Source organism: Pristiophorus japonicus, chromosome 2 (assembly GCF_044704955.1).
Source record: "Pristiophorus japonicus isolate sPriJap1 chromosome 2, sPriJap1.hap1, whole genome shotgun sequence".
Classification (NCBI taxonomy): Eukaryota; Metazoa; Chordata; class Chondrichthyes; family Pristiophoridae; genus Pristiophorus; species Pristiophorus japonicus.
This window is the reverse complement of record NC_091978.1, coordinates 57,565,612-57,591,256: the sequence shown is the minus strand read 5'-3', so window position 1 is coordinate 57,591,256 and position 25,645 is coordinate 57,565,612. Positions and strand designations below refer to the sequence as shown.

At 48.8% G+C, this 25,645-nt stretch overlaps 1 protein-coding gene across 1 annotated transcript in view; it reads left to right on the top strand.

Annotated features, from left to right (window-relative positions):
* cfap53 (cilia and flagella associated protein 53) overlaps nucleotides 1–25,645 on the top strand; it is a 138,609-nt gene that overhangs the window by 45,901 nt on the left and 67,063 nt on the right. The window contains exon 6 of the mRNA XM_070867496.1: nucleotides 21,137–21,353. Coding sequence (XP_070723597.1) covers nucleotides 21,137–21,353 — 217 coding nt within the window. The remainder of the gene's footprint in view (nucleotides 1–21,136; nucleotides 21,354–25,645) is intronic.

Here is a 25,645-nt window from a genome sequence, read left to right as displayed (position 1 = left end):
TTTTGAGCCAGGCATCGGCAACTTCACAGGCGTCAAGGTGCAGATCCATCTTGTTCCTGGGGCATGGCCCGTTCATCCCAAGACCCGAGCAGTCCCATATATGATGCGAGAGAAAGTCAAAATCGAGCTGGACAGACTTCAAGGAGAGGGAATCATATCACCAGTTGAGTTCAACGAGTGGACCAGCTAAATCATGCCAGTGCTAAAGAGCGATGCGACGGGCAGAATCTGCGGGGACTACAAGGTGACGATCAACCGAGTCGCGTTACAGGACCAGTACCCATTACCCAAAGCGGAGGACCTATTTGCAATGCTAGCAGGGGGTAAGTCATTCACCAAGCTAGATCTAACTTCTGCTTACATGACACAGGAGCTGGCTGAACCGTCAAAGAAGTTGACGTGCATCAACACAAACAAAGGACTGTTCGTGTACCACAGATGCCCCTTTGGGATTCGCTCGGCTGTGGCCATCTTCCAGAGGAACATGAAGAGTCTGCTCAAATCAGTTCCATGTACAGTGGTGTTCCAAGACGATATCTTGATCACTGGTCGCAACACCACTGAACACTTGCACAACCTGGAAGAGGTTCTAAAGCGACTGGACAGAGTGGGACTCAGGCTGAAACGCTCCAAGTATGTCAGAGGTCGAATTTCTGGGAAAGAAGATCACGGCAGACGGCATCAGACCCACGGACTCCAAGACGGAGGCCATCACGAATGCACCCAGACCACAGAATGTGACGGAGCTGCGCTCGTTCCTGGGACTCCTCAACTATTTTGGTAACTTTCTACCGGGGTTGAGCACACTGCTGGAACCCTTGCATTCATTGCTACGCAAGGGTGATGACTGGGTTTGGGGTAAATCTCAAGAGACAGCCTTTAATAAGGCCAGAAACCTGCGATGCTCTAACAAGTTACTTGTATTGTATGACCCTTGTAAACGTTTAGTACTAGCATGCGATGCGTCGTCGTACGGGGTCGGTTGTGTGTTACAGCAAGCAAATGTATCAGGCAAACTGCAACAGGTTGCATATGTGCCAGGAGTTTATTCAAGGCTGTAAAAGCTTACAGTATGGTTAAGAAAGAAGCATTGGCATGTGTATACGGGGTTAAGAAAATGCACGAATATCTATTTGGCCTCCAGTTCGAGCTCGAAACCGACCACAAACCGCTTACCTCACTGCTCTCAGAAAGCAAAGGTACCAACATAAATGCTTCGTCCCGCATCCAGAGATGGGCACTAATATTGTCTGCTTATGACTATATAATCCGTCACAGACCAGGCACAGAGAACTGTGCTGACGCCCTCAGTTGGCTGCCATTGCCCACCACCGGGGTGGAAATGGCGCAACCCGCAGACTTGCTTCTTGTAATGGATGCTTTTGAGAGCGAGAGGTCACCCGTCACGGCTCGCCAGATCAGGACCTGGACCAGCCAAGACCCTGTGCTATCACTAGTAAAAAGCAGCCTCCTCAATGGGAGCTGGTTGGCGGTCTCCGGGGAAATGCAAGATGAAATTAAGCCATTTCACCGACGCAAGGATGAATTGTCCATCCAATCGGATTGTCTCCGATGGGGGAATCATGTGATCTTGCCCAAAAAAGGCAGGAAAACGTTTATACGCGACCTACACAGTACCCACGCAGGCATAGTCATGATGAAGGCTATTGCCAGGTCACACTTCTGGTGGCTCAGCATTGACTCCGAATTAGAGTCATGTGTACACCAATGCAACACTAGCTCACAGTTGATCAACGCACCCAGAGAGGCCCCCCTTAGCCTGTGGTCATGGCCCTCCAAGCCGTGGTCCGGGGTCCACGTAGATTTCGCTGGCCCCTTTCTAGGAAAGATGTTTCTAGTAGCAGTGGACGCTTACTTTAAATGAATTGAATGTATAATAATGTCATCATGTACGTCCACTGTCACCATTGAAAGCCTTAGGGCCACGTTCGCCACCCATGGTTTGCCCGACGTCCTTGTCAGTGACAATGGACCATGTTTCACCAGCTTGGAATTCAACGAGTTCATGACCCGCAATGGCATTAAGCATGTCGGGTCTGCCCCATTTAAGCCCGCATCCAGTGGCCAAGCGGAACGGGCAGTCCAAACCATCAAGCAAAGCTTGAAACGCATAACGGACGGCTCCTTGCAGACTCTGTTATCTAGGGTCCTGCTCAGCTACCGGACGCGCCCCCACTCGCTCACCGGGGTTCCCCCTGAAGAATTGTTAATGAAGAGAGCACTCAAAACCACCCGGATCTCAATGATCACGTAGAAACCTGGCGGCACCAGCATAATGTTTACCATGATCGCACGCCGTTCTCGCGTGACATTGGGGTCAATGATTCGGTATTTGTTCTAAATTACGGTCACTGTCCCAAGAGGATTGCCGGCACTGTCTTAGCCAAGGAGGGGAATAGAGTGTTTGTTGTGAAATTGTGAATGGGCAAACGTGCAGAAAGCACCTGGATCAGACCAAACTGCGATTCATGGACAACCAAGAACAGTTTGAAGAAGACCCTACCATCTATGATCTACCAACACACACCCAACCAGCAATTGACCTCGCTGTCAACCACGAGGATGAACCCACCATGCTCGACAGTCCGATCAGACCAGCCACACCGCAGTGCAGCAATGATCCGACCAACTCACCCATGCCAGGAATTCTACTTGGGCGATCGACCCGGAAGCGCAGAGTGCCACATCGCCTCAACCTGTAAATAACTTGTACTTAAGACTTTGGGGGGAAGTGATGTTATGTATGTGAACCTAAACTATGTGTAAGACTTGCCACTAGGGGCACACCTGTGGGAGACCTATGGGTGTACCCTGGAGCAAGCAGGTAGAAAAGGCAGTCCACCATGCTGCTGCTCACTTTGGAGTTATATTAAAGAGACTAAGGTCACAATGGTTTGAGCTTACAACAGTCTTGTTGAGTTATTCTGAACTAAACAAGTGTCACTTGAAACACTAAAGCAAGCAGATGGGACAACATTTCGTCTTCACCCAGAGAGTGGTGAACATGTGGAATTCTCTACCACAGAAAGTTGTTGAGGCCAATTCACTAAATATATTCAAAAAGGAGTTAGATGTAGTCCTTATTACTAGGGGGATCAAGGGGTATGGCGAGAAAGCAGGAATGAGGTACTGAAGTTGCATGTTCAGCCATGAACTCATTGAATGGCGGTGCAGGCTCGAAGGGCTAAATGGCCTACTCCTGCACCTATTTTCTATGTTTCTATATCTGGCAATGCAGTACTCACTTAGTAATGCTGAGGTATCAGCCAAGATTATGCTCAGGTTCTATATTACAGATTTTGTAATAGAACCTGATTCTTGTTGTGCCAAATGTGTCCCCTTTACATGGCAGGATGGATTTAGCAACACCAATAACACGTGCATGCAATGGGTTTGTAGATATCCAGCTGCTCAAAAATCATAAGCATGACTAAGTTAAATGCACATTCAGAATCTTGTACTTATGCAATCGCTATAAAGTCTTGACCATAATTTCCCTATTCTAGCTACGGTACTTCCCCAATGTTAGGCGAAGGCCAGGAATGTGAAAATTGCATTACAGGTGTATATGAGTAGTCTGATAGTTTGGCTCACTTGTGGCCAGAAAAAAGGTAACAGACCTGACAGCAAATGACACCAGTAGCATTCATGAGTGCCATTTATCTATGGCATTTCACCCTCATATGCAGTGAACAAAGTCACTTCGCGAGGTGATATTCCATGCTTCTGGATTCATGTAGAGCACATTGTTTATAATATTGGCCCATCACCTGTGGCATTGCATACAGGGAATTAAGACAAAGTGTAGCCATCAGGTGAATCAGTGTCAGAGAGCTGGAATAATTGGAACTGGGTGCATAGAGGTAAAGGGGCCGAAATTGCCCTATTCCCTTTGTTGTGTCCTTGGATGCTCTAGTAATGACTCCACGATATGTGTTGTACTTAAAGTGTAGTGACCTTAGTCCTTTATTTGTTTAATTCCAGAATGAGGATCACGCCTGGTGGCCTGCCTTTTACACTAGGCCAGGCACACCTGTACAGGTAACCTACAAGTCTCCCACTGCTGTGCCCTCTGGTGGCACACCTTGTGATAGTACCAACAGTAGCCATGTAGGATACATGACATCCTTAAGGCCTCCATTTTGAAAATTGCCCTTTTGCAATATCCCGCTGCTGCCGATCCGCCCTAAGTGCGTCATCAAAGCGCGCACTGCCGATGTGCCCCCGCCGCCCCCACCCCACCGAACGCGAAATTCCACGCTGAAAATCTTGCTCCCGCTGCTCGGTGCCACCGACAGCTCTTTTTTTGTCAGTGCACTGTGCTTGCAGTGCTTGTAAAATGGCGGTGCAGCTGCCATTAAAGGGGAGGACCTACATCCACGGCCACCATCTTATTTCTTTTTGTTGGCTGACTTGGGTGCCCGGCCACTGGCCCGGCTGAAACCCTCCCTGGTGGACCCAACTTAAAGAATCAGAGCTTTCAACAGCTCTCCCCTTTAAGTGAAGGGGAGAGATGTGGTGACGGGCCAGCGTAATGACATTATCAGCGCTACACTGATGAGTGACAGTGGCGGACACTTCACCTGCTCCCCACCTCGGCCCCTCTACTTACCGAATTTCCGCTCTCCGCTGCACTCCCGCCCCCATTTATGACCAACTTCCCGGTCGCTCGAAAAAAAAGCCAAAGATTGGAATTTCGCGCAAGAGGCCACCACATCTACTGCGGCAGTGAAAACAGTTGAAACACGTTTGGTGCAGCGCATTTTCGGCAGGGGGCCACTGGCGGGGGCAGTTCAGACGTAGGAATTTATAATCGGAAAATGGCAGTCTTTCGTCTTTCTGCGCCCAAATGACTGCATCCACCCAGTGATATTCATGTCAACTCATATTACAGGGTCACCAGCTACTACAGGAATACTCATTGCACATAAATATTTCAAAAATAATTTAATTTTAATGCCATATACTAATTATCACCTTGTTGTGAATGCCTAGTGCCTGTTTAAAATGCTCTCTTACTCGAGTGTTCCTATAAGGTGATTCCCCAGTTGCTGCAGCATGGAAGATTGAAGTTTGCTGTGGCTTAGATGAGCTTTGAGCTGCTCGTGGTTAATGACCTCTAACAGCTCAGGCCTGAGGGGGCCTGGCTGCCGATGGCAGCAACTTGATGGCTGTTGGGGCAGTGTGGCCCAGCTGGCTTTCTGGCACCAGGGTGAGCATTGGTTCAGGGATGGTGAAGGTTCAAATATACTCTCATCCTGAGTAATGGCAATATGTTCCCTTCCCATAGCGTTACTCTTGCTATCTGACGGTAGCTCAGCACTCCCACTAATCTGTGGTAAAGCAGACTGTCGGAGATCTATGATCGACAGAAGCTCCTATCCATTCTATTTCCCTGAGTGCTTGGCCTCAAAGTGAGCTTCCCTGAGGAATGCTATTACTGGTAACAAAGATTCCTGCAGGGAGGGCCCAGCTGCAGCATTCATTGAAGTAACCACACGCTCCATGGTTGCTTGCAAAGTGCCAATGCCATGCACCAGTGTACGGAAATTTAAGATTTTTAATCTATTATAGCTTTATATACAGGCAGAGCTCCCTCCAGTGAAAGCCCTGTAATATAAACTGAGCCTCACAAACCTTGTTAGATATAGTTTACAAATGTCCACATCAAGGTGTGTGATATTAATGTTCGCAATTAAACACTTGTCTACTTCTTGTGCCTCGATGAGCACTAAATCATCCCAGGTGAGTTGTAGCGTGGTTGGTTGCACAGTAAAGCTTTGGCACATAAATATTCTTAACTGCTTTAAAAAAGATGGATAAATAACTGCAAGAGCTCATATTGAACATTATAGGGTTTGTTTGGATTGAGAAAATCAGAAGTTGCACAGCTCCTAGCTGCTAAAATCCTGGGAATGTCATGCGTGGAAAGCAGTTTCGAGTCAAATAATGTTGTTTGTAAGGTTAGACAGATATTCTGGAGTCTTGCTCAGTTAGTTTTTGAAGAGAGTGACGGAGAGTAATTTTGTAGAACCATTCCTCGTGTCATGAAATAGATTCTCTAGAATCCATGGTTCAGCAAAATGTAAATGAGCCAGAATGAGTGAACATGTGGGTTTGGCAGGATTGTGGGCTTCCCGAGGGTTCAAGGAGCCATAGACGGCACACATGTGGCCTTGCGAGCACCATTCGACAACGCAAAGGTATTTAGAAACCGAAAGGGATACCACCCCCTAAACATGCAGCTGGTATGGACCACACGCAGCACTTCCTCGCAGTGAATGCCCGCTATCCAGGGAGCGCTCATAATGCTTTCATCCTGTGTGAGAGCACTGTGTCACAATTGTTTCAGCCATCACGGGACGGGCGCGGCTGGCTGCTCACGGACAAAGGTGAAGGGTGCAAAATTCACGAGAATCCCCCCCCCCCCCCCCCCCCAGTGTTTGGGCTCATTCGAAAGGAAATTTAATTTGGGACTATCTACCAGAAAGTTTGAAATCTTAAAGTGCTTATGGGAGAAACTACGACTTTTAATCGAATTTTGGACTTTTACAAGACAAATTCAAGCCTGTGGGCATGCCTAAGGAACTAAAGGAGCCCACTTGATTATTGGAACTGCCAGGGTGTTGAGACTAAGTTAACTTGTCTGGAGGAATGGACATTCAAAAACCCTTCTCCACAAGAGACACATTTACATTACAACAATAACTCCGAGATGGCCAGCCATCAAACTAAACTAAGAAAAGCCATCTTCAACATGAATAAGAACAAAGGGCCCACTACAGCCTGTATGCGAAAAACCAAGCACAAAAGGACATTGCGATTACCAAGCTAATATTTCCATCAGGAAACAGTTTTAGAAATGCAACCCACCTGAGACATATTAACGAGCCCGCCAAAATATTACAAAGAAAAGTCAAGCCCGCCGAATTTAAACAAAGAATTCTGAACTGATTTGGTGCGAAGATTAGGGCAATTCAAACTATATAACTGGCCCCTTGTTTTAAGAGGCTAGGTTGCTGCTACCTCAGGCAACACTGTATGCCATATTGTTCGTGCTACACTGCGACTATGCCATCAAGAAGGGAGAGAGACCAACACGACAGTTGAAAACTAACTTCTCCAGCCCTGAAGTCCTGAAGGAAGGGATAACATCACCATCGAGGCAGCAACCGACCACAGCCAATGTGGTACCAACGAAAAACCACCGCGATCGACCAAACTCGAAACAAAACACCAACAGAAAGAAACCGAAGAATCGAAAGTTTCCACTCAACAATCTAAGTCCTGACTACCAACAGGTGAAAACATTACCTAAAGAGACTTTGAACCTATTTCTCACGAAGGAAACCGGGTACTTACCCCATAGATCCAAAACGCGTCAGCGGACACAACCCAATTGAAGATTGCGCAATAAGAAGTCTTCTCCGACATTCGGGGTACGGCAAGCAGAACCGACAAAATTCAACGAACCCCGAAATCGTGAACTACTGCTAACTGACCAGAAAGGATTGGTAAGCATAGTCCCTGCCTGTCCTGGAGTCTAACCTAGCTAGGATTAGGTATTGGGAGGTGGGAGGTGTAATTTTTACTGTAACCCCCTTTGAATGTGTAATGCATTGTTCTTTATTAGAGTGATTATAAGTTTAACATTGTATTTTCTTGTCTGTAATAAAATATAAGTTCTTTTGCATCAAACCAGTTGTCCTTTGCACTTTGTCCCCCGCCCCCGCCGTCCCCCCCCAAATAAACCCAGAGTCGAGAACCCAAGGGAGTGGGAGCGATTTGAACTGCTCAAGTAGGTCAGAGGTGAACCTGATCCCCGAGACCACCCCTTACAAAGGATATGGCCTAGCCACCTTGCTAATGACCGCCCTCTGCAATCCCACCACATCGCTACATTGAGAACCATGTGGCCACCTGCAACAACATCAGGCAGACAATAGAGATGCTCGAGCAGTGTTTCCGATGCCTGGACTGCTCTGGAGGCAGCCTTCGATACTCCCCTCAACAGGTGTTGGAATTCATTGTGGTGTGCTGCATGCTACACAACTTGGCCATCATGAGGGGCCAGTCATTGCCAGTGGGGATTGCACCTCAGGAGGACGAGGAATAGGAGCCTGGCAAGACCTGGAATCGCCAACCACACCAGGAAGAGCACCATCCACGGTGGAGGCAGCGTGCAAGAGCCACACGTCAGCGGCTCGTAATGGATCGGTTCTCTTGAATGGAGGAAGCTGAGGAATACAGCTAATACTGTGACCGCGCTATGTGCCACGATAATGGCATCTCTCCATTAAAGTCCACAATCATACACAAGATGTCAATGCAAAACTGTCAAAATAATATTTTATTAACAACAGCAATATAATCGCCTCAAACAACACAACCAACCCCCTCCCCCCTCACCCCCAGCAAGTAACAAAACACAACGTCCCATTGCAACACCATCAAACACAATGAAGTTCAACAATGTAACTGTTATGCTCATAATAAAGTAATGTAACTGAGTACTGTAGACATGAGTAAGTGTGACCTTAGCTCCTTTATTCAAACTCCAGAGTGTTGGTACAGCATGGGAGGCCTGCTTATATACAGTGCTCCCGAGGGATGCTGGGATCCCTTGGAACTCCAACAGGTATGCCCTCTAGTGGCGGTATGATACAGATTACCTAGGGTTGTATACATAACAGTAACAACATATTTACAGCCATTATTTAGATTGGGAGTACATCTGTCCATGGTGGGCAAAATCGTCACTCAGACTTTGACATTTCCCACCCCTTATCTTTTTCCCCCCTCTCACGCCTCGAGTCAATGTGGCCTCAATGCCGACAGAAAGACTGCTTGAGGGCTGCTGTGTGTGTGGGGGGCAGACAGTACTGACAGCCTACCAGGACATCTTGGACCAGCTCTAGGCCTAGAAGGCCCGGCTGCGGACTCCACCGCCTCAGCATCGGCGGCAGCAGTCTGGGATGACTTGGGGGTAAACCGCGGTAGGTGCAAAAGCGGAGTGGCAGTGGTGGGAGCCGAATGCTGTCATCTTGAATAACAGCACCTTCCCTTTCCAGGGGCCCATTGCCACTCACACGGGACGGAGCGTCAGCATGATGTGTGAGCATAACTTGCTGGCCAGCATCGGCACCGTCACTTTCCCGTGGGACTGCTGGTAACACAGATAGGATGGCAGCAATCAGTGATTGCATGGCATCACCATGAGATTGACTCAGCGCACACTGAGCCTGAAATGCAGCCGTCTGCGAGTTCATGTCAGCAATCACTGACAGTATCACATCACGAAGTTCTTGCGTGGTTTGGGCCTGTCATGCGATTGCTGCTGCCACGTCAACCATGGCACGTGCCATCCCCTCTGAGCCTCCACTATCGCTCGTTGAGCCCATCTCCCTCTGTGAGTCGGCAATGATGGGCTCTTTGGACTCCTGAGAGGCACAGGCAACGCTGGATGTGGCCTCCGCCACACTTGCAGCAAATGCGTTGATGCTCTGTGGCACCTTCTCCAATGCACCCATGAGGTTGCGGTGTATTTGCGTGGTCTCCCTGGACATAGCCACCAAGTCCAGGTCCACATCTGCCTGTCTTTCAGCGAGACTCCTGGTCCGACTCGCCTTCCGGGGAGCTGGGTTCTGAGCTTCCCCCTCCTACGCGTATTAGGAACATAGGAAATAGGAACAGGAGAAGGTCATTTGGCTCCTCGAGCCTGCTCCGCCATTCTATAAGATCATGGCTGATCTGATCATGGACCCAGCTCCACTTCCCTGCCCGCTCCCCATAACCCTTCACTCCCTTATCTTTCAAAAATCTGTCTATCTCCACCTTAAATATATTCAGTGATCCAACCTCCACAGCTCTCTGGGGCAGAGAATTCCACAGAATTACGACCCTTAGTGAAGGAATTCCTCCTTGTAATGTCCTTACACACTATTATAAATTCACACGAGACACATTCTGCAGACAAGGCCACTCTGTGACCCTAACCTTTATTCACAGGACCAAGAAGTGATAACCCTGCGTGGGACCTCCCTTTATATACCTGGATGACCAGGTGAGGAGTGTCTCCCACAAGTTCACCCCCTGTGGTCAAGGTGTGCATTTCTTAGGTGTATGCAGTGTTGTTACATGAAGGTTACAGTTACATGAAGGTTACATGCATGACATCACCTCCCCCCAGCCAACGTCTTATGGGGTCAAATGTTAAGTCTTTCAGGTGGGCGACGCTCTCTCGTGGAGCGCCACAGTTGGGGCTCTGGTTGTTGAGCCTTGGCATGCGTCTCTGTCACCTGTGGTGATTCCGGCTTGTCCGGGCTGGCTGCAGGGACTGTGCATGCTGCTGAATGTTCTTGTTGCTCGTTCACTGGCAGTGATGTGGGCAACATCTCATGATCTTCCTCCGTCAGTGCCCATGCTGAACCTTTTTTTTACTTGGTCCAGATGCTTGCGGCATATCTGTCCATTAAGTCTGACCACTATGACCCTATTCCCCTCTTTGCCAATTACAGTACCCTCAAGCCACTTGGGCCCCAAAGCGTGATTAAGAACAAATACAGGGTCATCGATTTCTATACATCTCCCTTTTGAGTTACGGTCATGGCACTCATTTTGGGACTGGCGCTTGCCCTCAACAATGTTTGACAGGACTGGATGAATGAGGGACAGCTGAGTTTTAAGTGTACGTATCATGAGTAGTTCCGCGGGCGGGACTCCTGTAAGCGAATACGGTCGAGACCTATAGGCCAGCAGGAGGTGCTACAGGCAGCATTGAAGGGAGGGTCCTTGAATCCGGAGCATGCTCTGTTTTATGGTTTGGACCACACGTTCCGCCTGGCCATTGGAAGCCGGCTTGAACGGTGCTGTCCTGACATGTTTGATGCCATTACCTGACATGAACTCCCAGAATTCATAGCTAGTGAAACACGGGCCGTTGTCGCTAACCAGGATGTTCGGCCAGCCGTGGTTCGCAAAGACTGCACGCAGACGCTCCACAGTGGTGGATGCCGTGCACAAATTCAATATGATGCACTCGATCCATTTCGAGTACGCATCAACAACAATGAGGAACATTTTTCCCATGAACAGGCCCACGTAGTCTACGTGAATACGTGACCATGGCCTGGTGAGCCAGGGCCACGGGCTGAGTGGGGCCTCCCTGGGAGCATTCCCCAGCTGAGCACACGTCGTGCAACTGCGAACACCGTGTTCCAGGTCTGAGTCAATTCCCGACTGCCATACATGTGACCGGGCAATGGCCTTCATTAGCATGATGTCTGGGTGCTCCCTGTGGAGTTCCCTGATGAATGCTTCCCTGCGCCTCTGGGGCATGACTACACGGCTGCCCCATAGTAGGCAGTCGGCTTGGATGGAGAGCTCATCCATCTGTCTGTGAAACGGTCTGACCTCGGGGCATGCTCCGTGTACGGGCGCCCAATCCCCAGTCAGGACACATTTCTTAATCAGGGATAGGAGGGGATCTCTGTTGGTCCAGATTTTGATCTGGCGGGGTGTGATGGGGGAGCCTGCACTGTCAAAGGCATCAACGGCCATGACCATCTCAGCGCTTTGCTCCGCTGCCCCCTCAGTGGTGGCCAGTGGAAGCCTGCTGAGCGCGTCAGCGCAATTTTCCGTGCCTGGCCGGTGCCGTATGGTGTAGTCATACACAGCCAGCGTGAGAGCCCATCGCTGTATGCGAGCAGACGCATTAGCATTGACAGCTTTGCTGTCTGACAACAGGGATGTTAACAGTTTGTGGTCCGTTTCTAACTCGAACCTTCTGCCAAAAGGGTACTGGTGCATCTTTTTCATCCCGTAGACACATGCGAGTGCTTCCTTTTCAACCATCCCATATCCCTGTTCTGCTTGGGAGAGCGACCTGGAGGCATAAGCCACAGGTTGGAGTTGGCCCTCATCATTACTCTGCTGCAACATGCACCCAACCCCATAGGACGATGCATCACATGTCAAAACCAATTTCTTACAGGGGTTGTACAGTGTCAATGGCTTATTAGAACAAAGCAGGTTCCGCGCCCGATTGAAAGCTCGTTCCTGACCGTCCCCCCAAAACCAATCGCAACTCTTACGCAGGAGCACGTGTAGCGGCTCCAACAATGTGCTTAAGTTCGGCAGAAAGTTCCTGAAATAGTTCAAGAGTCCCAGAAATGAACGCAACTCCGATGTGTTGCCGGGCCTAGGCGCCCGACGACTTGCCTCCGTTTTGGATTCGGTAGGCCAGATCCCGTCTGCGGCAACCCTCCTGCCCAAAAACTTGACCTCTGGGGTCAAAAACGCACACTTGGACTTCTTTAGTCGCAGGCCGACCCGGTCCAATCGGCGTAGCACCTCCTCCAGGCTGTGAAGGTGTCCCTCGGTGTCTCGACCCGTGATGAGAATGTCGTCCTGAAATAGATTGTTCCAGGGATGGATTTGAGCAGGCTTTCCATGTTCCTTTGAAAGATAGCGGCCGCTGATCGAATGCCAAACGGACACCTGTTGTAGACAAACAGCCCCTTGTGCGTGGTGATGGTGGTCAGTAGCTTGAATTCTTCGGCCAGTTCCTGGGTCATGTAGGCTGAAGTGAGGTCCAACTTGGTGAACAGCTTGCCGCCTGCCAGCGTGGCAAAAAGATCCTCCGCTCCCGGAAGCGGGTATTGATCTTGTAGTGACACTCGGTTGATACTGGCCTTGTAGTCGCCACAGATCCTGACCGAGCCATCCGTTTTTAGGACAGGGACGATGGGGCTTGCCCAGTCGCTGAATTCAACGGGCGAAATTATGCCCTCTCTTAGCAACCTGTCCAACTCACTCTCAATTTTCTTCCGCATCACATATGGCACAGCTCTGATTTGTGGTGCACTGGTTTGGCGTCCGGGGTGATGCGTATCACTACTTTACTTTGGTACCCTTGAAAGTCCTGACACTAGGTTGAAATAGTGACTCAAATTTCTGTAGGAGCATGAACTTCGCTCCACAGATGAAATGGCGTGCACATCCCCCTCATTTCCAGTTCATCTCGGCTAGCCAGCCCCTCCCCAAAAGCGCGGGACCATTTCCCGGGACAATCCAGAATGGCAGCCGGTTCTCTGATCCATTACGTGTGACCACCAACATTGCATTGCCTAGCACTGGGATGATCTCTTTGGTGTACGTCCGTAATTGCGTGTCAATGCGTTCTAGTTTGGGTCTGCTAGCTCTGAGTGGCCATAGTTTCTCGAATTGTTGGACACTCATAAGTGACTGGCCCCTGTGTCCAGCTCCATGCGTACCGGGGCTGCCGTTTAATAGGACTTTCATCATCATAGGTGGCGTTTTGGTATATGAGCTGTGGATGTTTGCCACATGAACCCGCTGAACTTCAGCATCCATTGCTTTGTCCCAAGCATCAACCTGCCTTGCAGATCCCTCTTCTGGTTCATCTGCCTCGTAAATTAGCCTCGCTGCGATCTTCCTGCACGTTCTGGCTAAATGTCCACTGAAGTTACAATTTCTACAGATAAATTGTTGAAACCTACAGGTTTTTGCAGCATGTCTGCCCCCGCACCTCCAGCATGAGCTGAGATTGTTCTGAACAAAAGGGCTGTTACCAGGCATTCCTCTCTGATTGTCTCTTTGATTACTCTTGAACACTCTGAGTGGGTGTCAATGGCCCCATCCCGAGACGCATTGTCCACCGTAATGGCGTAAATGTCCTTTCAACCTGCCATTGTCTCTGTTGAGGACCCACTCTAGAGTCTATTGCTGCCTGGGTGGTGTCGAATTGCCCTTGCCTGCCTGCGGGATTCTGAGTTGCGTTTACAATGTTAACTCCCTGATCCATCGCCACGTTGGAAGCAGAGTTGCGCGCGTATATTATCTTGGTTTCCTCCTCCCCCACCATGAAAGTCTGAGCCATCAACGCCGCCACTTCCAAGGTCAAGTCCTTGGTCCCAATTAGCTTTCTGAAAATTCCAGCATGACCAATGCCCTCAATAAAGAAATCCCTTAACATCTCCCCCCTGCAGGCGTCTGTGAACTTACAGAGGCTGGCCAAACGTCGAAGGTCCGCAACGAAGTCCGGTATGCTGTGTCCTTCCCGACGCTGTGTGTATAGAATCGGTGTCAGACTGTGTGTATACTGCTCGCCGGTTTGAGGTGCTCACCGATCAGTTTGCTGAGCTTTTCAAAGGTTTTGTCCGCTGACTTCTCGGGTGCGAGCAGGTCTTTCATCAGCGCGTACGTCTTAGGTCCACAGCTGGTCAGTAGATGCGCCCTTCGCTTGTTAGCTGCTGCATCTCCCAGCCAGTCCTTCGTGACAAAGCTCTGCTGGAGCCTCTCAACGTAATCGTCCCAGTCCTCCCGTTTCTCGTCGCCAAATGTAATGTCCTTGCACACTAATATAAATTCACACGAGGCACATTCTGCAGACAAGGTCACTCTGTGACCTGAACCTTTATTCCCAGGACCAAGAAGTGATGACCCTGCGTGGGACCTCCCTTTATATACCTGGATGACCAGGTGAGGAGTGTCTCCCACAAGTTCACCCCCTGTGGTCAAGGTGTGCATTTCTTAGGTGTATACAGTATGTAGTGTTGTTACATGAAGGTTACATACATGACACTCCTCATCTGAGTTCTAAATGGGCGACCCCTTATTCTGAAACTATGCCCCCTAGTTCTAGATACCCGTATTTTGTAATTTCACTCCATTTAAATAATAATTTGCTTTTTTATTTTTCCTGCCAAAGTGGATAATCTTCCACTTTCCCACATTATACTCCATCTGCCAAATGTTTGCCCACTCACTTAGCCTGTCTATATCCCTTTGCAGATTCTTTGTGTCCTCCTCGCAACTTGCTTTCCCACCCATCTTTGTATCATCAGCAAACTTGGCAACATTACACTCGGTCCCTTCATCCAAATTATTAATATAGATTGTAAATAGTTGAGGCCTCAGCACCGATCCCTGTGGCACCCTGTTTGCCATCCGGAAAATGACCCATTTATCCTGTTTTCTGTTAGTAAGCCAGTCCGCTATCCATGCTAATATATTACCCCCAACCCTGTGAGTTTCTATCTTGTGCGGTAACCTTTTATGTGGTACCTTGTCGAATGCCTCCTGGAAATCCAAATACATTTTTTATATGTTTCATCTTGGTACCCCTTTAACTCCTATTTATTATTTCCTTATTTAATATTTATGTACACCAAGTTCTTATTTAATACAATTTTGAATCCTTTTAGTGTTAATATCCCCTACGTAGTTTATTTTATCCACTTAGATACTTATCCTAAATATTTATCTGTAATTCCTCGGGCTCCACTCTCTGCACTGGCTGTGACGTCACTGCTTCAGTTTTCTCTCTCTGGTTGTTTTGCGATGCTCTCTGCCGCTCCAAAAGCACCTGCTCTGTATTTATGCTCCTTGGACCTCTCGCGATGCTCTCTGTCACTCGTGCTGTATTTATGCTCTTTGAGCTGCCCACGATCCTTTCTGATGTGATGTTTTATGTGAGAAAGACAACCCACAAAGTCCTTTGTTAGCATCCACCTGCCTATAGTGTGGAAAGCCCTGTCCCTGCAGTACAGACTCACATGAGGCACATGCTGAAGTCAAGGTCACTCAGGTCCTGCACCTTTATTACACAGCTCTCGAATGCCACACTTGCCTGAAACCTGTCTTTATATACCTGTCTGGGACAGGTATCCAGTGTCTCCTTCAAGTGCACCCCTGGTGGTAAGGTAAGCTTGTGGTTACAGGTCATCTCTAGCATGGTAAGATACAGTTATGTACAGTAGTGTGAGATACATGACATCACCCTCCCCCAAGGTCTTATTGTCTTTATAGGTTCAGTCTCTCAGGTGGTCTACGCTCTCGCGTGGAGCGTCTTAATTGTGGTTCAGTTGTTTGCCTTGGTGCCTGTTTTTCTTTCGGTGTGGTTGCTGGTATCTTGTTCTTTTTCGTTCAGTATGATTGTTGGTGTCTCACCTGGGCAATCCCAATCCTGTTGGGATTGCCCTTTCCTCAGGTTGTTCCTTCTGTCTGTCCACCAGTTGTGGTGTGAGTTCCACATTGTAGTCTGCCTCTGGTTCAGCAGTGTTGTTGGTGAATCTACTTTTGACTTGGTCAACATGCCTCCAGCAGATTTGGTCATTGTACATTTGTACCACCAGTAGCTTGTTTCCTTCCTTGCCTGTTACTGTTCCTGCAAGCCATTTTGGACCCCTGCCATAGTTTAGCACAAACACTTTGTCCCCTACCTCATTCCATCTCCCCCTCCAATTTCGGTCATGGTACTCAGTTAGTTTACGGCGCTTTGCCTCAACAATTTCATGCATGTCTAGGAGGATTAATGAGAGCCTTGTCTTTAAGGTCCATTTCATCAATAGTTGCGCGGGGGTAAACTCCAGTCAATGAATGCAGACGAGATCTGTATGCCAGCAGCAGTCGCGAACGGCGGCCCTGCAGCGTGGGACCTTGGATTTTGAGCATGCCTTGTTTAATGATTTGCACTGCTCGCTCCGCCTGGCCGTTGGAGGCTGGCTTGAACTGTGCCGTCTTAACGTGATTTATGCCATGGTCACTTATAAAATCTTGGAATTCTGCGCTGGTGAAGCACGGACCATTATCACTGACCAATATGTCAGGAATTCCGTGCGTTGCAAACATAGTTCGAAGGCTCTCCACAGTGGTGGAGGTGGTGCTCGAGTTTAAAATGGTGCATTCGATCCACTTTGAAAATGCATCTACAACTACGAGGAACATTTTGCCCATGAATAGGCCCGTATAGTCTACATGCACCCGCGACCACAGTTTGGTGGGCCAGGGGCTCGGGGGAGGCCTTCCTGGGAACATTACTGAGTTGGGCACAAATGGTGCACCGTCGGACGCAGAGCTCCAAGTCCGCGACAGTGCCATGCCACCAGACGTGGGATCTGGCTATGGCCTTCATGAGAACAATCCCCGGGTGCTCGCGGTGGAGCTCCCGGACAAATGCCTCTCTGCCTCGCAGAGGCATAACTACTCGGCTGCCCCACATCAGGCAGTCTGCTTGTCTCGTGCAAGCGCCTATGGAAAGGTTTGATCTCCTCGGGGCAGGCATCGCGAGCCTCTGCCCAGTCACCAGTTAAGACACATCTTTTTACTAGGGATAACGTGATTTGGCGAGCCGTCATGGGCGAACCTGTGGACTCAAAGGCATTGATTGCCATGACTATCTCGCAGTCCTGTTCATCAGACCCTTCCGTGGTCGCCAGGGGTAGCCTGCTAAGCGCGTCGGCACAGTTGTCTGTGCCTTATGGTGTAGTCGTAAGATGCTAGCATGAGTGCCCACCGTTGAATGCGCGCCGAGGCGTTGGCGTTTATTGCCTTGCTCTCGGATAGTCGGGACGTGAGGGGCTTGTGGTCAGTTTCTAATGCAAACTTGGCCCCGAAAAGGTATTGGTGCATCTTTTTGACACCGTACACGCACGCGAGCGCCTCCTTCTCCACCATTCCGTACCCGCGCTCCGCCCGCGAAAGTGACCTGGAGGCATAAGCTACGGGCTGTAATTTACCCGCACCATTGACATGTTGTAAAAAGCACCTGACCCCGTACGCTGACGCATCACATGTAAGAACTAGCTTTTTACCTGGATCAAAGAAAGCCAAAACACTGTTGGAACATAGAAGGTTGCGTGCCTTATTGAAGTTGCGTTCCTGGGCATCCCCCCAAAACCAATCGCACCCCTTTCTGAGTAGCACATGGAGAGGCTCCAGCAGCATGCTTAAGTTCTGCTTAAAGTTCCCAAAGTAATTGAGTAGCCCGAGGAAGGCGCGCAGTTCTGAGACATTCCGGGGCCTGGGTGCCAAACGAATTGCTTCGGTTTTGGACTCTGTTGGGCGGATTCCATCAGTGGCAATCCTTCTGCCCAAAAATTCAACCTCGGGCGCAATAAACAGGCACTTGCATTTCTTAACTCTTAAGCCTACCTGATCCAGCCGCTTATATCTTCCTCCAAATTGCGGAGATGGGAGTCGGTGTCCTTGCCCGTGATAAGTATGTCGTCTTGAAATACAACCGTCCCCGGGATGGACTTGAGCAGACTTTGCATGTTGCGCTGGAATATAGCAGCTGCCGACCTGATGCCGAATGGGCATCGATTGTACATGAAAAGGCCTCGATGTGTGTTGATGGTGCTGAGTAGCTTAGACTCGTCGGTCAGTTCTTGCTTCATATACGCAGATGTGAGATCTAGTTTTGAGAAAAGTTTTCCTCCAGCCAGTGTGGCAAATAGGTCCTCCGCTCTGGACAGCGGTTATTGATCCTGTAGGGAGACTCTGTTTATGATAGATTTGTAGTCCCCACAGATTCGTACGGATCCATCAGGCTTCATGATTGGGACGATGGGACTTGCCCAGTCGCTAAATTCCATGGGTGAGATAATGCCTTCCCGCAGAAGCCTGTCCAGTTCATGTTCAATCTTTTCCCTCATCGCATAGGGCACAGCTCTAGCCTGGTGATGGACCAGTCTAGCATCCTGTGTGATGTAGATTTTGACATTGGCCCCTTTGAAGGTGCCCACACCTGGCTGAAAGAGATGTTCAAATCAATTTAGAACTTTTGAGCAGGAGGTCTGTTCCTCTGACAACATGGCGCGAACATCATCCCATTTCCAGTTTAGCTTTGCCAGCCAGCTTCCCCCCCCTCCCCAGTGCTGGGAGATCTCCAAGGACAATCCACAGGGGAAGTCGGTTCACTGTCCCTTTGTGTGTGACTGAGAGCATGGCGCTGCCAAGGACTGGGACAATTTCTTTGGTATAGGTCCTTAGTTTGGTGTCGACCCTTGTGTGTTTTGGTCTGTCTCTTTTGTGCGGCCACAGCTGTTGAAATTGTTGAGCACTCATGAGAGATTGACTCGCTCCGGTATCCAGCTCCATGTTGACGGGTATCCCGTTGAGTAGGCCCCTTATCATTATTGGAGGCGTCTTGTTGTAAGAGCAGTGGCCATTGATCGTGTTGACCCGCTGTACCTCGGTGTCCGGGTACTGTCCCCACCGTCTTCTGGTCCGCTTTCCGACACTTCCGATTTGTATACCAGCCGAGCTGCCGTTTTTTTGCGCATGCGGGCCAGATGCCCTGTATAGTCGCAGTTTCTGCAAACAGCATGCTGAAATCGACATCCCTTTGGTGAGTGCCTTCCCCCACATCTCCAGCACAGACCGCTTCCATTGTTTCCAAAGGACGAGCTGCGTCTGGCTGATCTCTCTTGCGCTTCTCTCAGTTTGTAGTTGATTGCTCGCCTTGTGGGTTGATGAGCTGTGAACCTTGTGGCCCTTGATGGCTTCTGGCGCCACTGCCTGCTGTTGAGGGCCTGCTCTCTTGCCTTTGTCTGTGTGTGGGGGTAGCGGCTTGTTTCACGCTGTGAACCCCTTGTTCCGATGTTTTGCTAGTTGTCGTACCCGCAGTGCAGATCAACCTCGTTTCTTCTTCTCCTGCCAAGAATGTCTGTGCAACCAGTGCTGCTGCCTCTAGGGTCAAGTTCTTGGTCTCTATGAACTTTCGGAATATGCCTGCGTGGCCAATTCCTTCAATAAAAAATCTCTCAGTACTTCTCTCCTTAGTTCATCGGAGAACTCACATAAGCTAGCCAACCTCCGAAGTTCCACGAAGTCGGGTATGCTCTGGCTCACGCAGCGTCTGTAGTTGTAGAACCTGTGTCTGGCCATGTGTAGGCTGCTCGCTGGCTTCAGGTGGTCTCTTACCAGTGTGCTCAATTCTTCAAACGACTTGCTTGCTGGTTTCTCGGGTGCCAGCAGGTCCTTCATTAAGGCATATGTTTTCGAGCCACAGCTGGTCAAGAGATGGGCTCTTCTCTTGTTTGCCTTATCGTCGCCTAACCAGTCTTTGGTTACGAAGCTTTGCTGGAGCCTTTCTATAAAGTCCTCCCAATTATCTCCAGCATTGTATTTTTCATCTGAGCCGTTGGTCGCCATTCTGTGGATTCTGTAATCCCGTAACTCGTCGCCACTGTAAAGTTCTGTCCCTGCAGTACAGACTCACACAAGGCACATGCTGAATTCAAGGTCACTCAGGATCTGCACCTTTATTACACAGCTCCTGAATGCCACAGTCGCCTGAGACCTGTCTTTATATACCTGTCTGGGACAGGTATCCAGTGTCTCCTGCAAGTGCACCCCTGGTGGTAAGGTAAGCTTGTGGTGACAAGTCATCTCTAGTTACAGTCATGTATAGCATGGTAAGATACAATTATGTACAGTAGTGTGAGATACATGACATATGCATGAAAGAGAAAGGTTAATTTTGAATTTGAAAAAGCATGCTGCACTCAGTCTGGACTGAATTTGAATTAAGGCCCCACCTGAGAAGTTAGTGTTCTTAATCAGTGCAACCTGTCCCGCAGCTCTGCATTTTCCAAACCCTTGGAATCATTTTATTTAACATCATTATAAGAAAATTGGTATCCATGAACAACATGGTGGCATAGGAATGGTAGGACATTCGATCGCCCATTTTGCTGACTTGCTGATCATTGCTTCAGAGAAGCAATGAGCAGCAAGCAGATAGGAAAGTAAAAAAGTAAGCAGTCTCTGCTGAATTGCTGTCATGCATCTACTGATGTTGGACCAAGATCTGTGTTGCCAATGGCCCATTTTCATAGCTGCAGGAGAGTATTTGGCCCTGAAGAAACCAGCAACAATAGAAAGCTTGGAGAATATGTACAGCCCCTAACAAATATTGCTGTCAACATTCAGCCTGCAGATATTTCAACTATTAATATGCCCTCTTGGTGCAGTGAAAGGAAAATGGGCAATGCAGAAAAGATTCCCTTGGCTTGTTCCCTTCCCACAGACCACATACACAAAATGAAAGCGGCCCTTTAGCACAAACTTAAATTAAAGTTCAGTGGAGACTGGGGAATTAAATGATGGTTATCCAATGGGTTTCTTCTGACTTAACACTGTAGGACCACCCCTGTTATTGAATTGAATGGCAATTATTGCACATATCCCACAAGTGCTTGTATCGGCTTGATCGTAGCCCATCAGAGGGGAAGGGGAAAAGCTAATTTTGGTCACAATCCTGTTAATTTAAAAAAAATAACCATTCGTTCGTTCTTTCTCTACTTAGTTGGATTATCGGAGAGAACAGCAGATGTATCGAAATTATTTGGCCCAGAAGGCAGATGATCAAAAACTTCAGGATGAGGAAACAGAACGGCTGATCCAAGCAGATATGGAGAAATCTTGGGCCAAACGCTTTGAACAGATGCGCTTAAAGAAAGAGGCTCAAGATCGCCTCAAGAAAGAAGTGATGGACACACGCAAGCTTCAGGTTCAGGAGAAATGTAAGAAATTTGTTTAGCTTTCTCCCAACTATTTTTATTCTTTTGTGAAGCCATTGTTTTCGGTCCCCACCACAAACTCTGTTCCCGAGCCACTGACTCCATCCCCCTCCCCAAATCCTGTCTGAGGCTGAACCGGACAGTTCATAACCTTGGTGTCATATTTGACCCTGAAATGAACTTTCGACCACATATCCGCAGCATAACTAAGACCGCCTATTTCCACCTCCGTAACAGCACCCGTCTCTGCCCTTGCCTCAACTGAAACCTTCATCCATGCCTTTGTTACCTCTAGACTTGACTATTCCAACGCACTGCTGGCTGGCCTTCCACATTCTACCCTCCGTAAATTAGAGGTGATCCAAAACTCGGTTGCCCGTGTCCTAACTCGCACCAAGTCTCACTCACCCATCACTGTGCTTGCTAACCTACATTGGCTTCCAATTAAGCAATGCCTTGATTTCAGAATTATTATCCTTATTTTCAAATCCCTCCATGGCCTTGCCCCTCCCTATCTCTTTAATCTCCTCCAGCCCCACAACCCCACGAGATGTCTGCACTCCTCTATTTCTGCCCTCTTGAGCATCCCTGATTATAATCGCTCAACCATTGGTGGGCTGTGCCTTCTGTTGCCTAGGCCCCAAGCTCTGGAACTCCCTGCCTAAACTTCTCTGCCGCTCTACCTCTCTTTCCTCCTTCAAGATGCTCCTTAAAACATACCTCTTTCCTGCGCTATCTTCTACTTATGCGGCTCGGTGTCAAATTCTTATCGCATAATGCTCCTGTGAAGCGCCTTGGGACGTTTCACTACGTTAAACACACTATATAAATACAAGTTGTTGTTGTCATATTATATATTTGATTCTGATACCAGGAAAACAGGCAAAGCAACCTAAAACCTGAGCAAACGGGCAAGGCAATCTAAACTCCGAGGGACACCCCTCACCCCACAAATCCCTGTGCAAGATAATGTTGTCACCATTCACTCCCTGACACTTATTTCCATGCCACAAGTCCACTGGAGTCACATGTGAAGGCCGCACATCTGTGCTTGGGGTGGCGGGGGAGGTTGACCAGCAGTCGCAGCATGGAAGGAACATTGGTGGGTCGAGGCAGATGATCTGTGATTTTACAGCCCTCTTGCCCCTCCTGGCCCACAAGGAGTGGTGTAAAAGGCACTTGCCTTGTGGAGCTAGCAGCTCCCGCCTCCCTTTCACTGCCGGGTTTCTCGAGTCCTGGGAAACCCATGTGGCAACTGTTAATTATAAATCAGGCTCCCAATTACACTGTGAGAGTAAGATTTAAATATGTTAATGTAGTTTCCCGATTCTCCACAGTGGGACATTCACACGGGTTGGGATCACGTTGCCCGTTATTTTCATTTTTAACCCCTCCCTCCCCCCCGCCCAAGACACTCTCTCGCCCATCATGAGGGGTTAATATCAAGACCAATGAGTCCATCGTATGACATTTTTGAGGAAGGGGGTTTTCTGAAATGCTGGGAATGCTCCTCACTGGACTCTTGCATCACTCCAATAAAAATGATAACAATTTTGTAGCTTTTGACCTAGAAATTAGTCTAAGCCTGTTTTCAGCCCAGACTCAACACTATGTGATCAGCCGCGCTTGAACCGAGGCCCAAGGATCGATAAACAATGGTCATAATTTACATAAGTAAGGGGGTCAAACACCTATTTTAGCCATCTACCCAGCAATAGGACCAATGCCTGCACAGACCGTGTGTCGGCCGGCCCACTGATTAATTAGTATACATTGTCCCCATTCTACACCCAAAAAACGGGCGCAGTGCATTCTAATTTCTACCCCAACTTTTTACAGGAGTACAATGGTTAAGTTTTATTCAGTCAACACCAATATTTTCCATTGTGCCTTAGTTTTGATGTCCATAGTGTGTTTGTAAACATGTTAAACTGATGGTAGCAAAAATTTTCAGGAAAACATTTGTGACGGGCTACCATTTTATTATAGTTTTAGTGTCTATTTTAAAAATATTTTGTTCTGTAGTTTGATATTTTTAGAGTGCGTGGGTATGGGATCTAATGGTAATAGTGAACTGGAAGGTATCTACGATTATTTGTATGATAATTAGCTAGTAAGTAGCAGCTAATATGGCTTTAGAAGATTGCCTGACCCACTTTCTTGATCTGAATTCCCTTTGTTCCCATTCGCACACGCATATTGGCTGTCCATACTTCTGTCTCTCGTGTTTTTTGTTCTCTTGACCCATGTTTATCTCTCTTCTAGCCTGTTTGTTCCCCTTCCTGTTAGCCAGTCATGCCACCCTAACCCCAACCCTCTTGAATACTTTGGCCTTTCCTAATCCCTACCCTCACCTAACACTTTGTCATCACCAATGCCTTGTTCCATCAGAGGGACAAGTACAAGGCATCATGGCAACACCCTCGCGCCAAGCACTGGCATCTGCTCGACTACGTCATCGTCCGAACGAGGGATCACAAGGATGTGCGCATCACCCGCTCCATGACTGGAGACGACGACTGCTGGACGGATCACCGCCTAATTCGTTCCATCATTAATATCAGTATAGCCCCAAAACAGCGATGGCAACAGAAACAATGCCATAGAAAAATCAACGCTGGGGCACTCAAAGACCCAGTTAAGAAAGTGCTATACAGCCAGCGCCTCACTGCCAACGTGATGACCCTCGATGACCCTGAGACGCAGAGTGCCCACAGCACATGGTCTGCTTTCAAAGCCTGTGAAGAGATGCTCGCTCACGCAACCAGAAAACACCAGGACTCATTTAATGAGAACGACCAGGAGATCCAGGAGCTAATAAGCCGCAAGCACAAGACATTTCTGAACCTAAAGCAGCAATTCATTTCGGGAGCAACAAGGCAGCTCTACAGGCGGCTGAAAGCCGAGGTCCAACACAAAAACCACGACCTAAAGAATTGTGGGTGAGTGGAAAAGCACACGAGATCCATCAGCTGGCCGACAACCACGACGTGCGAGGTTTCTTCAGCGCAGTCAAGTCCACCTACGGACTAAGCACCCAAGGTCCCACCCCACTGCTGGTCAAGAACGGAGAGGCACTCATTCAGGACACCGAGGCAGTCAGGGCCCGCTGGAAGGAACACTTCAAAGATCTCATTAACTGAGACTCTGCCTTCGACACGAGTGTCCTCGACTCCATCCTGCAGCGTGCTACCCGCCACCATCTCTGCAAAACCCCAGCCCTGCACGAGGTAGAAAAGGCCATCCATCAGCTCAAGAACAACAAATGAAATCCCTGCCAAGGCACTAAAGTATGGTGGAGAAGCACTATTGGCACGAATGCATGACCTTATTTCTCTTACTTGGAAGGAGCAGAGCATGCCAGGAGATCTCAGAGATGCCGTAATCGTGACCATCTCCAAAAAAGGGGACAAGTCCGACTGCGGTAACTGCAGAGGAATCTCCCTGCTGTCAGCCACTGGGAAAGTCATTGCAAGAATCCTCCTCAATCGTCTTCACCCCGTGGCTGAAGAGCTCCTCCCAGAGTCGCAATGTGGATTCCGTCAACTAAGGGGTACAACGGACATAATCTTCACCGCGCGACAACTACAAGAGAAATGCAGGGAACTGCATCAACCCTTGTACATGGCCTTCTTTGACCTCACAAAGACCTTTGACACTGTCAACTGCGAGGGACTATGGAGCCTTCTCCTCCGTTTCGGCTGCCCCTAAAAGTTTGTCACCATCCTCTTCCTGCTCCACGATGACATGCAAGCCATGATCCTGACCAATAGATCCACCACAAACCCAATCCACGTCTGGATTGGGGTCAAGCAGGGCTGCGTCATCGCACCAACGCTTTTCTCGATCTTCCTTGTTGCAATACTCCATCTCGCCCTCAACAAGCTCCCTGCTGGAGTGGAACTAAACTATAGAACCATTGGGAACCTGTTCAACCTTCGCTGCCTCCAGGCTAGATCCAAGGTTGTCCCATCCTCTGTCATCGAACTACAGTACGCGGATGATGCTTGCGTCTGCACACGCTCGGAGGCTGAACTTCAAGCCATCGTCAACCCCTTCACTGAGGCGTACGAAAGCATGGGCCTTATGCTAAACATTCGTAAGACAAAGGTCCTCCACCAACCTGACACCACTTTCCAGAACAGCCTTCGGTCGCCTGAGGAAGAGAGTGTTTGAAGACCAGGACCTCAAATCTAGCACCAAGGTTATGGTCTACAGGGCAGTCGTGTTACCCATCCTAATATATGGCTGAGACGTGGACCATATACAGCAGACATCTCAAAGCGCTGGAGAAA